Source organism: Oreochromis aureus, linkage group 22 (genome assembly GCF_013358895.1).
Source record: "Oreochromis aureus strain Israel breed Guangdong linkage group 22, ZZ_aureus, whole genome shotgun sequence".
NCBI lineage: Eukaryota > Metazoa > Chordata > Actinopteri > Cichliformes > Cichlidae > Oreochromis > Oreochromis aureus.
In genome coordinates, this window is record NC_052962.1 from 34,307,295 (window position 1) to 34,323,395 (window position 16,101).

The 16,101-nt window shown below is 38.6% G+C and overlaps 1 protein-coding gene across 1 annotated transcript in view; it reads left to right on the plus strand.

The window, feature by feature from the left end:
• Nucleotides 1-16,101, plus strand: part of grin2da (glutamate receptor, ionotropic, N-methyl D-aspartate 2D, a) — a 132,411-nt gene that overhangs the window by 65,481 nt on the left and 50,829 nt on the right. The window contains exons 8-9 of the mRNA XM_039606139.1: nucleotides 6,185-6,390; nucleotides 11,265-11,433. Of these exons, the coding sequence (XP_039462073.1) occupies nucleotides 6,185-6,390; nucleotides 11,265-11,433 (375 nt within the window). The remainder of the gene's footprint in view (nucleotides 1-6,184; nucleotides 6,391-11,264; nucleotides 11,434-16,101) is intronic.

Consider the following 16,101-nt stretch of genomic DNA (forward strand, 5'->3'; position numbering starts at 1 on the left):
TACTCCTGGGAACCCTTCTAACCAGGCCACACTTATCCAGTGTTTTGTTTTGTTTTTTCTTACTTTCATGAACTTTCACATTTAGGATGGTAACTGTTTTTACCCTGCAGGGGTAAAAGCTCACCCAGGTCCAAGATTGTGAATGCAATAACTCGAGAAAAAGATGATGTAGGAGTTTGAACTTTATACTGTAGGTGCATCTGCTAAAAATCTTGGACAAGTTTGAATTTCAGTGAACTCGAGGACCTAAAGGCCGAAGTCAGAGGTCAGGTTTTCTCAAAGTCTTGTAAATGCAATAACTGACGAACGATGTCACCAAGGATTTCGAAGTTATTTACCATGGCGACTGAAAATCTCAGAAAATTTTAAATCTCAGTGACCTTGACTTCAAGGTCGAGGTCAGATGTCAACTTTTCTGAAAATCACCTAGAACTTCAAATTCATACCATAGGTGCATCTACTATAGGAGGCTGAGGCACCACTGGCACTGGCTGCCAGCATTTTTAGGTTTCTCAGAGCGTAGTACAATATGACTTAGGGTGTATTTGCTGGGGCATACACGCCTGCAAAGATCAGCAAATAGCCAAAACATCTGCTTTTACAGAGGTGGTCATACTGCAATTGCAAGATTTGGTCCTCATTGTATTATGTTGATCATACAGCATAAGATTATAGTGAACTAAACCATGAAATATGAACAATATATCAAAGAGACAGTAAGAAACTGTGGAAGTATTTGAGAGAACAAATGAAATGTTTTGCTCTGTTTGATGTCAGATTCAGTTGTACAGTCTCATTTTGCCATTCTTTTGTCACCAGCTTCACTTCTTCTCTGTGTGTCATGGTAAATATATGATCTGAGAGGGCCTCTAAGACTCTCTCTTCACTTGCCCACATTCTTGATAAAACATATTAACTTGACAGTGCTGCACTGCAATGCTTTTTGTAGTTTGAGGGTGGTGGTGGTGATGGTGGTGATTGTTTTGCAGCAGATAACAAGCCTCACATCAAGATTCAGATCAGTGACAATATTGACGATGCTTAGTAACTGCTGAACAAGGGGCACTTATTTATTAAGTCTCAGCTTTTTTAGCTATGTTTTTTCTCACCCCGTCTCTCTTTGCTTTTGAGCTTTGTATTTCTTCAGTCTTCTGGCAATAGTTAACCTTACACGAGAGCCGAGATTTATAGTTCTGCCTGGTGCTAAGAGGCAGCAAACTGAAGTACTGCTCTATCAGTGGGAATCATAGTACAATCTTCAGCCGTTTTCTGAAGCATCTCACCTTTACTGTATTGAATTTTTGCTGAATGAAGGCTGCAATACTGACAGAGGAGATAGGCTTCTGACTTGTTTTCCATACGCTTGGGAAAGATAGTTTTTTTTTTTTTTTAACCTGTCTGCAGCAAGCAGAGAAACTGAAAGAGTTTATGTTGCACTGTTGCTCACAAAGGTGACTGTTGTGCTGCTCTTTTATATCTTATGCTCAGGTTATTTTGTAGAGAAATTCCCCGATAGGGAAGTTTACCCCAACTGTGTCGAGCATTTCAGCATTTAGCTCATCATCTTTGGTTTACCAGGCCACAGCCACACAAAACGGCAGATTTACAGAAATGCTAACTAGGTGACAAACATACTGTACTTGGCATTTAGGGGTGAAAAAAGAGCATTTATCAACTTAAGGATGAGAAATGCAATGGAAATTAGAGATAAAAGAACAGTGTGTTTAAATTCATCATGGACACGAACACAATTTCTAATGTTAGCTACAGAAGTTTTTCTCAGTATTATTGTAGGGTCTTTACCTCTATCAATCAACAACATGCTGTGGATGAACAAAAGAGAAATGTAAATCAAATCAGTATTTGTTGTGACCACCCTTTGCCTTCAAAACAGCATCAGTTCTTCTAAGTACACTTGCACACAGTTTTTGAAGGAACTCGGCTGGTAGGTTGTTCCAAATCTTGGAGAACTAACCACAGGTCTTCTGTGGATGTAGGCTTCCTCACATCCTTCTGTCTCTTCATGTAATCCCAGAAACACTCGATGATGACGAGATCAGGACTCTGTGGGGGTCGTACCATCACTTCCAGTACTTCTTGTTCTTCTTTATGCTGAAGATAGTTCTTAATGACTTTGGCTGTGTGTTTGGGGTCGTTGTCCTGCTGCAGAAAACATTTGGGGCCAATAAACAATCATTTATATTTCTTAAAGCATTCTTTGTTTACAGCATTTTTCACACCTGCCTGAAACTTTTGCACAGTGCTGTAATATAAAAGAAAATTTAAAAAAGTAAATGATATTGTTGCACACAGGCTTCCTTATAGATCTCAAACCAGATGTGGAGGTTATTTCTGAGACTGTTAGAACTTAATGTTTCATTTTATTGTTTGCTGGATTGTTACTTGTTCAGACTTCTATTTGAATTATAAGCATGGCTTACATGCTTTCTGTTAGGTTAAAATTTCTTTAACTTTGACATTGTGCAAAAGTCTTGAGCGACCCTTAATTTCTCTTGATGTAGTATAAGAGAGGCCGGACTCTGTGCTCTCCAGGCTTTATGAAGGTGTTTCAAAGTTGGCTGCTTTTTAAATCATTTTCAGTTCAGTCCTTGTACCTGAAGGGGAATATATTCTGAAGCTAGGTTTTAACTTTGCAAACATACAAATGAAAGTGTAGTATTGTCTGTAGAAGGCTCTTATTTCATGATCATTAGGAGGTGGTGATACTTTCAATGTAAAGTGCAGCAGTGGAACAACAAATACTAAATAAGAAAAGAAAAAATCCCTCATTTGAACTTTGTCATTAAGTTCAGGAAGTACAAAGTAGAGGATTGTTTTTATAACAGTGTTCTGTAAATATTTTGCCAATGATTCCTGTACATTTTACCAGTGATAGGATAGAGAGAATATTTGGAACAGGATTTGGAAGTCATTGTCCTTCTGCAGCAGGTCGCAGAGCTGTTTGAATGCACTAATGTTAGCTATAGAAGATTTATATTAACTGTAATGTTTGACAAAGGAATCCGCTGTGATGTCGATGATAGTCTGCACTCTCTTACCTGTGGAGTTGCTTTGGGCCTTAAAATTACTGCAGAGATTTACCAGAAATGTGCAGAGCACAGAAGGGGTTAAATAAAAAAAATACAGGTGGTTCACAGCTAATGATGAAAGCACAGTTATGCTTTCATCATTAGGATTGAGACACTCCTACAGTTTCCCACAGATTTTGGGAGGTTTATTCCCTACATCCAAGTTGAGGGGTCATATGATGACAATGATGCTTTGCTTCACAATCTCAAGAATGATATATCAATTATATAAAATGGGTATCAGGTGTTACTAATCTCTAGATTGCATAGTTTAAAAAAAATGTAGTCTGTGGGAGCAGGAAACGCTGTTTGTATAGTCGCTCATTAATGACTGTTAATTCTCTCCTCCATGTCAGAACATGCTTCATGCTCACAGGGAGATCATTTGTTACTGGACGTTTCAGCTGGTCAATGTGAGCGCAATAATCATATCATGTGATTTAAGGCCATATGTGCTGGACACCGTGTACATCAACAGGGATCTTGGTTCACATTGCTTGTTGGACTCTGCTGGGATGCTACTGATTCTAGTCCATACTTTTTAAGGGCCAACTTTTAGATGCAGCCAAGGGTGTAAAGTTCAGTCCTCTCAGGATCTTTTCTCTGCTTTTTGCAGATGATGCAGTTCTGTTGGTTTTACGTGATGAGGAACTGTGGCAGTGAATAGATGAATGGATTATAATGTTGTCTAATTTGTTGTAAGAATAATGCTGGAAATGAAAGGATTCTTGTTGATTTTTGATGTTCAGCTGTCAAGCCTTATTTCACATGAGGATTTGAAAATCTTGTTCTGTAAATTTTATGAAGTAAGCTGTTATGTGATGCAACAGTACAGCAAGTCGTATTGCATTTGTTTGTTCTTTGAGAGAAGCGTAAACATTGGAGTTTACAGAGGATCAATGAGCAAATAAAATAAGAACGATGACTACCTTTTTAATCAATGTGATAAGAAAGCTATAATCTTAAACCACACAAGGCCTAATCCAATTTCAGTTGAGTTTAAAAGTGTAATAAGAGTTTTACAATCTCACAACACAGAGGGATCACAATGTACGTGCACTGTGGACTTGATAAGAGTTGTGGATCGATTACAGTGATTCAGAAGGTACTTTACGGGAGACCAGGCTTTCAGAGTGGACTTGTACACAGTGTACACTCCCAGCCACCTATGGAGGATAGATGCTCAGAAAATAATATTAGGTTTTAAAAACGAATGCAAATTGTTAAAATAATATGCAGAATAAGTGTGGTGACAATAAGAAAACCATTTGAGGCATTTTGGTTAGACTGATCAGTGATCGATAATGTCAGCACAGGTGATGCATGTATTAGATTGCATCACTAAAAAAGCTGCAGTGTAGGTATGATTTTATCTAATTTTTTTTACAAAACAAACCTACAGTTTTGGAGTTTACTGATTTTTTTGAGGTCTGTGCCATTGCTCCCCTTTAAAATCTCAAGGCCACAGCCTTAGAACTTTTCAAAGTCTCCATGTCTCTGCTCATCAATACTTACCTGTTCTTATCAAAAGCCTTTTTTCATATTTAATGAGAATTAAAAATACAGCAACTCCTGTTTGAGTCAGATATAGACACAGCCTCTATAGCTGGATCTAGAGACTGAATGCTCACATCTTGATGTCTTGTTTTGATCTCTGTGTATATCAGAATATATTTAATTAACTCACTCTTTACTCAAGCTTCATGATGCCGACACCATAATTTATAATGCTTTTAGAATCGTCTTGTCTCTGCAGCTTTATGAGAGGTTTTGCTTGGAGAGCTTGATTACTACAATTTGCAGCTGTTGTGTACGTACATGACAGACCAGCAGAGTAAAATAGAGGCAGACATCACTTAATAGTGGTTTATGAGGCCACTGTTGAAAAAAAATTGCATGTATTCTTACTGGTTTAAACTATGTAAAATAAAACTGATGGGTAGGACCAAAGAGTCAAAGATAACTTTCACAAAAGAACTAAAACCTCATTTATTATTCAATTGCCAGATTTACTGATATAGATGTAAACTCATAGGCAGCTCTTATTTTAAGAATATTTATAGTCTTGTAATTGAATGTGTTTTGCTACTTAGTAAAAGCAGACTGTTGTAACAGTGAGTTGGCCAGAAACAATCTTTGCAATTGCTACTCTCATCACTGAGTGTTTGAGTGTTTGGTCTTTGAATGAAAAGGGTCCTCTGGTGCTCAGATAGTGATGTGTATTACCTTTGCAGCTGCAGCAGCAATGATTTGTTTTATAGTAAACAGAAGACGAGCTGTGTTACAATGAGCTGTGCCTGTGTCTCTGTGTGTGAGAGTACACAGAAGTAAAAATATAAAGAAAATCAAATATTCTAAATATTGATTTTAAAAGCCTGTGTAGGACGTGGTGGGGATTATTGTCAAATTATTGACAAGAGAAGGGTAGAAAATCAATGTTCTGTATGATTATCGATCCTGCAAAGCATTTTTGGTCCAATGACTGCAAAACTAATTATTCCTTCAGACAATGTCTACCAGAGTATTATGCTATGAAAAAGGTGCCTCAAACAGTGATGAGGAAGTGATGAAGTTGAGCAGGGCATAGTCACAATGGCGACTTTATGTGATGGTGTTATAATTCAATTCAATTTTATTTATATAGCACCAAATCGCAACAACACTCACCTCAAGGCGCTTTATATTGCACAGTAGATCGTACAATAATAGATAAAGAGAAAAACCCAACAATCATATGACCCCCCTATGAGCAAGCATTTTGGCGACAGTGGGAAGGAAAAACTCCCTTTTAACAGGAAGAAACCTCCGGCAGAACCAGGCTCAGGGAGGGGCGGGGCCATCTGCTGCGACTGGTTGGGGTGAGAGAAGGCTGTAAGTGCACAATATAAGCTGACCTTATGAGGGCCAGATGCTTGAAATGAGTTTTCAACATAAGGTACCCAGTCTCAGGCTTAGAGATGACGTGGACAAGGAACGTAAACATTTTCTAATTATATTGCACTATATTTTAAACCAACATACAAATATAGAAGTGACCAGATATTTGCAGCTACATGTCCTGAAATAAGCTGATTGTGGGTTTGAATGCTCTACAGGTTGGCTGGTGGGAGAACGGACACCTGCGACTACGGTATCACCCCTGGTCTCGCTATGGCTCTTTCTTGAAGCCCCTGGATGACTCCCAACATCTTCGAGTGGTCACATTGGAGGAGAGGCCCTTTGTCATAGTGGAACCTGCTGACCCAGGCACTGGCTCCTGCATCCGGGACTCTGTACCCTGCCGCATGCCCGTTAACTCCAGGTAATTCACAACCACCACCCCTGGATGGACGAACAGTGAAGTGAAAACATCAAATAATCCATTCATTGCATTGCAAACAAATATTCAATTATTCAAGTGTCTAGCTGTTTCCACACATCAACTCCACACGAGATCAGGAGAACATTTGGAAATGCCGTTCCTCACAAGTAGAGGGAATATATTCGGCTCTGGGCTCAGTTTTCCTACTGGTAGCTAGGAATGAGGAGACATCAGATTGCTGTGATTTTGTTGAAAATGTAATGTGCTGTTCTCTCATGGGTATGAACAAGACACGCATAATTGCTCAGTTAAACACCATTTAATGTACAATCTGTCATTTGCATTCTCATACACTGCTCTAGCTGGTAATGTCAAACTTTTCGGGTTTTCATGCATGTATAAAAACTGGTTGAGATGGTATTTTAGTTTATATGATTTATGTATATAAAGGCAATCTTCTAAGCAATAAACAAAACAAAACACTTCTAAACACGCCACAAATTAAATGGTTATTCATACCATCCAAAAATCCATCTTTAGCCTGAAAATGTGCACGTCTACACTAAGCTACTGAAAGTGCCACACTGTCTTCATCACTGCAGTGGTGAAACCTTTGGTTTGGCTCACAGAGAGAGATCATATATTGGATGTACGGTGGCCCTGAGAGGTCAGGTGCATTGCAACTTATAACAACATCAGCAAATAGGAAAATACTGCAAAAGCATACAAAAAAATAGAAGTTAAAAAGGAAATAGTGTCACAAAACAGCTGCAGAAGTGACAGAAACTGAAACATGCAACAGCACTTCAAATAACAAGGAGGTTTGTTGGTGTTGTGAGATGTTCTTATTGCATAATTCAAATAATACTGATGATATATTTTTGCAATTAGTTTTTTTCCCCATCATATTATTTTCTCCTCACAATCTCTTCTGTTGTGTTTACTGAGTCCTTTTGTTTATCCGTTTATTTATTTATTTTTAGCTTTTGCTGTATTTTTCCCATTTGCTGGCTTTTCTTAATTTGCAGGGCGTTTGACCTCCAACAACCACCATAGGTATACGCAAAAATATGAAAAACAAAGTAATTGCTGTGAAAACAAATAGAAATAGAGTTGCAATATGTTTTTGTAACAATCTGAAAGAGGTGGCAAGGCAAGATGACCTGTAGTTTGGCCATAAGCTGAGAGAAACAGAAGACTAGATACCCCAATTTTCTATCTGCGAATACATCAAGAGTGTTACAACAAGAGGTGCTTCAGTACATAATAAGTGTTTTCTCCTAGTGTTATTTTCTCTGAGCTCTTATCAGCTGGTAAACTGTAGTAGAAAGTGAGAAAGAAGTTTCAAAAAGTTGTTAGATAAAGACCATCCTGAAACCACAAGGTCCTCTGCCTTAATCCATTGTAAAATTGAGCTGTCTGGCCACACATCAAAGAACAGGACAGTAAATCGTTATTGTTTCCAGGTGGAGTGTACATACAGAAAAAGGTTTAAAGAAAGGCTTTCCTTCTGCGATCAGTCGATTAAAGACTAAAAAACAGCTGAATTATTTTGGCTGAATTTGAGAAAATACATTTGTGTCACAGCATCTCTGTCTCTCTATCTGTGTGTATATATGAAGTTAGTTGACATCAGATTAAAGAGTGTTGAAAGAAACATAGATTTCTTACAGCTCTTTAATAAAAGCATGATGGAAGAAGCAAAGCAAAGGCAGGTTAATCTTTTCTTTCTTTTCTTGTCCTGCAGTTAAGTTTCATCTGAGGCAAACATTGAAAGACTGACAGAAATTGAGCACTGTGTGTGTGTGTGTGTGTGTGTGTGTGTGTGTGTGTGTGTGTGTGTGTGTGTGTGTGTGTGTGTGTGTGTGTGTGTGTGTGTGTGTGTGTGTGTGTGTGTGTGTGTGTGTGTTCTGCACCCCTTGTCTCTCCCAGATAAGCTTCCTTCCTGCCAGTATATGACCTGGCCAACAGAGAGATAACAAGTTCATCCTTCATCAGTTATTTTGGCTGAGAGTCAAGTTTGCTCTTTTACTAATCAGCCCACTTCTTTTTATTACGTTCCATTATATACATTTCTATACTTGCTTCTTACTCTCATTTTTCTGTTTTTCATTACACATATAAGCATTTTCTGTTTGGCTGATTTGCTGTCGTTTTTCTTAACCTGTCACAGCTCCCTTGATCTTGCTGCACTGTGTTTGCGAAGCTGTTTTTCCTTTTATTTTCTCCTGTGATCACCACCAAGGTCACTGTTGTTTGCTCAGTTTTTAAAATAAACACACACAAAAAAAATACCTGAGTACAAACAGGCACTAAAATGCAACTATATTTTTCTCAACTTGTTTCTTGCCCTTTTTCAGTATCATATCACTCCTGTAAAAATGCCTTGAAAAATACACATGCACAAAAAATGGTCAGTCATACTGTAAAAGGATCTTGAGTAACAGAACTGTAGATATTCAGTCATCATACTTGATCAGAGGAATGTGTTTTTGTTTAAGTGCCTGAACATTGACCAATGAATCACAGAGCACTGAAAATATACAGCATATCTGGATGTGATTCATGTAATAGCCTTATCAGAAATGGAAGGGCGACTGTCAAGAAGCCATTCATAAGCAAGGGTGAGGAATGCTGACACAAAATTACTGACAACAAATGTTTCAGTTCAAATTGTCAATTTGAACTGAAACATTTGTTGTCAGTTCAAACATTTGAGGAAGGGAGGAAGTTAGGAGACAGATACAACTCTGAGTGTCTACAGCCAAGATCAAAACACGGAGGCTCTGTTATAGTTTGGAGCTGCTTTTCAGTCAGTGGTTTGGGGGATCTTGTAAAAATTGATGGAGTTGTAAATGCAGAAAAGTGCCAGCAGATTTTGATTCGCCATGCAGGGCTATCTGGAAGGCATCTGATTGGCCACAGCTTGATTTTTCAGTATGACGATGATGCCAAACTGACAGTGCATCAAACACATACCTGTATAGAAAAACATACAGTGGGACACTATCAGCCATTGAATGGTCTCCCTAGAGCAGGGATGTCCAACTCCAGCCCTTGAGGGCCAATGTCCTGCAGGTTTTAGGCTACGTCCACACGTACCCGGGTATTTTTGAAAACACAGATTTTTCTACAAATTTGCACCTTTCGTCCACACGTAAACGGCGTTTTCAGTAACTGAAAACAGAGATTTTTAAAAACGCCTGCCAGGGTGGAGATTTTCGAAAACTCTGTTTTTGCATTTACGTGTGGACGAGGAAAACGGAGAAAATGCAGCGTCAAAGGTGTGCGCCTTTTTTGACGTCACACTGTGCCCCACGTTATTGTTTCGGTGAAATGAATTTCTAGAATGGTGGACTTAGACAAAATACTGTTAATGTTAATTTTACTCGCTGCAGTGTTTAAATGCTTACATATACACGCACAGTTACTGTCCCTCCATACATAGGACTCAGTTCTGCTTCTATGCACAATCTTTGTTTACTCTTTCCCACTCAGGCTTCTAGACTTCTGATTGGCCAACATTTCTACACGGTTAGGAATATATTGCCACCTGTTGCTTTGGCATGTTCCTAGCAGCGTTTTCCTTCATTATTGCATTTACGTGTGGACGGGATTATTTTTTAAAGACAAAAACAGAAAATCTCCATTTTCAAAAATACCCGTGTACGTGTGGACGTAGCCTTAGATGTGTCCTTGATCCAACACAGCTGATTTAAATGGCTAAATTACCTCCTCAACATGTCTTGAAGTTCTCCAGAGGCCTGTAATGAACTAATCATTTGATTAAGGTCTGTTGACCCAGGGTGAGATCTAAAACCTGCAGGACACCGGCCCTTGAGGCCTGGAGTTGGACACCCCTGCCCTAGAGCCTGGATCTCAACATTATTGAAGCAATGTAGGGTCATTTTGACAGATAACAGAACAAACATTAGCAGTGTCCAAAGAAGAGCTTTGAATGCCCTTCAAGAAGCCTGAAGAACAATTCCTGAAGAAAGCAATTACACGAAAGTTTGCCTAAAAGAGCTCAGGAAGTGTTGAAGAGTAAAGACAATCATACCAAATACTGACTTTCAAAAAAAATACACCAACCAAACCATTTAAATTTCACATGATCATTCCATTCAAACTTATTTTAGCAGTTTCTGTAATAGTAATTTTATAATCTATACAAACATAAAGAGGAGTTAAATATTTCGATCTTGTGGGTTTGACCTTGTTTTGTCAGTTAAGACTGCCAAATGCACATTCGGCATTGTTAGAGAACAGAGCCAAGAGGGGACCATAGCTAAGTGACTGAAGGACCATCAAATGGCCACGAGCTATAAAGAGCTGATGGAGGGCACAGAAGGCACTTGACTGATAGTCATCTAAATGTACTTGGATTCCCATATGTCCATATAGATGTGCATGATGCTTTGGTAAAGTGTTTGCTGTATGAAGCAAGGGAGAAGGGAGACATTTGAAGGTCTTTGCGGGAAATTTGTTTCTTTAAATTGGAAATAAGTGCAAAAAAGGAGTGTATTTCCATTTTAATAATGCAACACTTTTTCCTCCTGAACTGTCTGACCCGTCGAGCGTTGCTTCCCCATACACAACAGCCAAACTGTCAGTATCGATCCACTCACAGTCCCTCGATAATAATTCATACCTTCCTCGCCTTCCTCAGCTTTTAGTTCTTCCTCCGTTATGAGCACCTCAGGGGGAGAACATATGCTCATTTTCTCACTCCCCAAGAACCTCACTTCTTTCATTTTCAATTTCTTTAACAGAAAAGAACCTTGTTTAGATCAAAGTGACCTGAAAAACAATCTTACAACTTGTTTTTAAGAGAGTGTTTTAACTATGTCACCTTTCTCTCATCATCTCGACAGTCTGGTGGTGGATGGTGTTAGACCCATGAAGCACTGCTGTAAAGGGTTCTGCATCGATGTCCTAAAGCGCCTCGCAAAGATTGTAGGCTTCACCTATGACCTTTACCTGGTGACAAATGGGAGGCATGGGAAAAACATTGATGGGGAGTGGAACGGCATGGTAGGAGAGGTAAGCCTTCTAAACCTCTTGTATGCTGCCTGTTATTTGTGGGACCAGGGGGGATGTGGGCAACGTTGCGCTCCCATTAAGTCGGCAGGAGATCTATTCACATTGTTGATTCAACATCTGTGTAAAAGGTGGAGCCAGCCTAGCAGGACAATAGGAAACAGGCACTGCTGTTGTAAACATCTCTATATTTAGGAGACACCAAGGTTTTTAAGGTCTAGGCAGAGGACTGACTCAACCAGCATATAGATGACATGCTTCTGATTACAGGGTGTTGGCTAAAATTACACAGTGACAGACACTAGAATAGGCTGGCACATCTATGCATTTATCCACTCATTTGTCCAGTCTCTTATTCAGGTTAAGACCACACTGCTACCTGTAACAGTAGGCATGATACTGAGTCAATAATCTTCATCGTGATAATTCAGGAGTTTTATATTTTGTTTCATAAGCGTAAGAACCCTAGTTTTCTGAGTGACAGCTGTGTGCTTGGTTTGTCCTCGATGAAATTAATAAATTTGATCCCTTATTTGTTTAAAACAAAGCATAATACTTTGTTTTGTTTAACTCTTGCATGAAAAAAGAAAAGTATAAATTTGTACTACATTTTTTGCCATTAGTTCTTCTCCTTAGCAAAGCTGTTTACGTTCTGTTCAAGGATGTTTGTATTTAATGCACAAGTAAAGAACTTGTATCTAACTCTTGTCACTCTGTGACAGAATGCAAATAGCAGCATGTGGGAGAGATAAAGTGAAAGTTCATAAAAATGTGTGCTCAGTAGCAAAAAGATCCAGCTTGCACATAGCATTTCCTCTGGGAGTGTGTTCTAAAATTTCGCAGCCCGGCTCACAAACACACCATGACCCTTTTTTGTATGTCTCAGTAAGATATTGTAGTTATGTTTTTAATTCTCCGTTTTCCCAGTACACAGTGCTGCTATCATTTTTCCTATTCTGTTTTTCTTTCTTTTGTTGTGTTTACAAAAAGGGGTTTGATTCAAGGGCTCCTGTGAAATTCTTTTTATCCTGCCTCAAACCCTTTAAAACGTGACCCACTGAGAGAGAGGATTGGACCTGAATCGAAGATGGAGCGAGGAAATATGGAGGGAGTCTGTCAGAAAGATTAGTGCTGGAGAAGTGTGTGTGTGTGTGTGTGTGTGTGTGTGTGTGTGTGTGTGTGTGTGTGATAGAGAGAGAGAGACAATGCAGACTGTGAGATTGCTTGTACATGACCATGTGTGTGTTGGCAGATACCATGGTGTTTCTGTGATGCCAGTCCCCCTGCGGCGGCTGGATTAATGAAGTTGGTTTAACATGGAGTTAAACATGGGGATGCAAATTATCACAGTCTATGTGTATTTGTGTGTGTGGACTTTGTGAGGGCAGTTTTACTTCATACAAAAGAAGACAGTTTTGGAAAAAGTCATATATTTCTGGTGTGCACTCATTCTAAGGTTGAAGATTGCATGTTGTTTTTGCATAAGCATTTACTTGACTTGGCATGGGCTCCACACGTCTGTGCTGTGCAGTACTTTGTAACATGTTATCCTATTTGACAACATTCCAAAAACATTTGTGCATTGCCAGGAATATTTGGCTTTCCATATTTTCAAGTAATCGTTCGATAGGATGGAGATCAGGCGAGTGCAGAGTGAAGTCCATGGCACACCTTGAATGTGCGGCCTCAAACTACTGCAATGCTTTTGGTTTGTTGGGTCTCATTTGTATGGTGGTGCATTGAATCCTTCTCCACAATGATTAATGTTTGACACTCCTGAGCTTCCAAAGATATTCCTAGAAGAGCACATCTTTAATTGTTTTTGTATGTAAATGTGGCTGTAATGCCAGCATGCAAAGACTTTGTTTCTCTTTCTCACTCTATTGCCCTTCATCCTTTTCCAGTAATTTGCCCAAAACCTTTGTTTACCATGGTCAAACCAACTCATGGTGTCTTCTTGAGACACTGAAGGCCTGTTGACTATTGGATTACTCTGCATGTTTAAAAATTATGCTTACAGGATATCCAAAGCATTACAATGTGGAGTCTACTGGTCCTGAGTAAATATTATTATTATGTGATCACATTGTGAGGACAGGCTGTGTATGCTGTGCTTCATTCTCAGATAGGCCTCACAGATGCAGGTGGCACCTCACCCGCTCCTACCCCCCACCCCGCCTTCTTTCTTGCATCCCAGCTGCCTCTTGCTCAGCTTTGCTAAGTAACTCATTAAGCTGCCTAATTATCTCAGCAGACAAACACATGTGCACAGGGACAGCTCCACCCACATGAACCTTCTTTTTTCCCTTTTAGTTTACCTGTGATATGCAATTCTGTTGAAAATATGCAGCAGTGCACTTTTTTATTTGTTTGTCCTTTTCCTCCTCTGTGCTGCTATTTCATCCTGTTCCAACCAACCAACCATCATATCCTGTCAAAGTTACATATCACCAAGACAAATGCGTATAATCCCTCAGACATCAGCAAACCTCAGTGACCTTGCTTCTCAAGTGAAAGACTTTATAGTTGGGCAGTTTTTACTATTTTTCATAATTTCTATCAGAATCTATATTATGACCTTCTTCCCTGAATGCCTTTCAATCAGCCAGTAATTTCCTACATTCTTAAAGTTATTTTTTTCTTCACCCTTTACAGCGAATCACCCTAGTATAATAATTTTTGTTCGCAGCTTGAAGTCTATGCAGCAATGAAGCACTTCCTGGAGAGGAGTGTCACAGGTGTTGCTTTCAGACCTCGCTGTATTCAAAAATCTTGAAATTAACAAGTTGAATTAAATGGAGTAATTACCATGGAGTGATTGAGTTTGACAAGCAGAGAAGCAACTAATGACAGGTTATGAAAAGTGCAAAACCTGTGCGTCATCAGACTCTTAGAGAAGTTTATGGTCTCCAGAGGCTTCACAAACTATTTTTCCAATAAAAAAACTTTAGTGGTTCAACAGTTTCTGGCTGGACTTATTCGAAGGAGGTTGATTGATCTCATACAGAGAGTGTGTTGACTTGCTCAGTATGTATATCATAGGCAATAAAGGGCGTCAATATAGATTTTTTCTTTTCTTTTCGGTCACTCTCATCTGTGCTTCTTTGAACAACACAATGTATTTGAGGCTGTGAGGTTTATCTATTAACCAATAAGTATAAAGTATCAAAAAAAGAGAAGACACAGAGTAATTCCAGTGCAACAGTTATCGACACTTGAATTTATTACATTTTATTTATTTGAATAGTCAGTCAAATACATTGTGATCAAGTGTATCTGCAAATTTTAATCCAAATAGTACACTGTAAGATAGTGCTGTAAAAAATCTGTCAAATACTTACATCAATATGCTTCCTGGGGTATATTTGTGCTCAGCAATACATTTTGAATACCAATACACTTTTGGAGCGATGTTTAAAGTATTGGCTGTATCTCAAATAACTGAACCCACCATGTTTTAAGCTGACTTTGGACTTTATTTTGAGGACTGTCCAATAATGTCCAATAATGTATTTCAAAAAATACATAAAAAAAAAACATTTTCTTTTAAATTTCTGGCAGGAGATAACATGACAACTGATGAGTAATAGCTGGCAGTTGCTGTAATGTGGCCATCTGAGCTTGCTGGGTTGTAATCGACTTCAGTTATAAAATACAGAGTGTTTAAGTGGAATTGTAAGAAAAGAAAGCTAGATAATTCAAATGTATTGTTCATAAGCAAACAGAGGGGAAAAAGTGAAGGAATACAGCTGTGCACTGTAATTCAGAGCATGGTATCATTCGAGTAGCATGATATAGGAGAACAGTTGGAGAACTGTAAAGCTAACCCACCGGCAGCTTTGCTGCCAGTATTTTACTGATAATCTACACATAAATCTTTAACAGGGTGGCTGTGGAAGTGAAAAAGGAACAGAAGTAAAAAATAAAAATGTAACACTCTGCATCATTAAAATTTAACTGTATCACACAAACTTTCATTATTGCAGCTGCTGATTTGCTGCATCTGTAGCAGTTATCATCTGTCACCATCTTTATAGGTGTAATTTACCATATTTAATCATTAGTGATTGCATTACAGACATATCTGAACAACATCAGTAACAAAACTGAAGGTAACTGTAAGATGCCATTTCACATGGGAGACAACCATCTATTACCAACACGGTCTCCTGAAACAACACTGATTCTTATAATGCAATAAAGTTAAAGTTACTAGGTTAAAAAAAACAATCAGTGGATTGGAGTTTATTGTATGTAAATATCAACATTATTAATGTAGGTATAAAAAAATGAAATAGATAGTTTTTCATGTTGGTCCCTTTGCCAACCTAAAACTCGACCGTTCCACTGGCCTCTCTTGCAGCACCAGCCAGGAAATGAGCTGCTAAACTGTGACTGAAGTTGTCCAGTTGCAGGAGGTTAAATTAAAATCCTAATTAGAGGAATGCTGCTATACTAACGAAAGTGGGAGTGTCAGAAGCAGCCAGTTAAACGCTCAGTATTTGGTCTTTTAATGTTTCTTGCAAAAAGTTAAAAGATCAAACACAAAGAATTTTTAATTATTTCTGCAGTGCCTAGTTGGTGATTAGTGGTATAGTAGAAGTTGAGAATTCATCATGGAAAAATGATGGAACAACTTTTCAGTCAATTGTCCAATCACTTTTCAGCCTT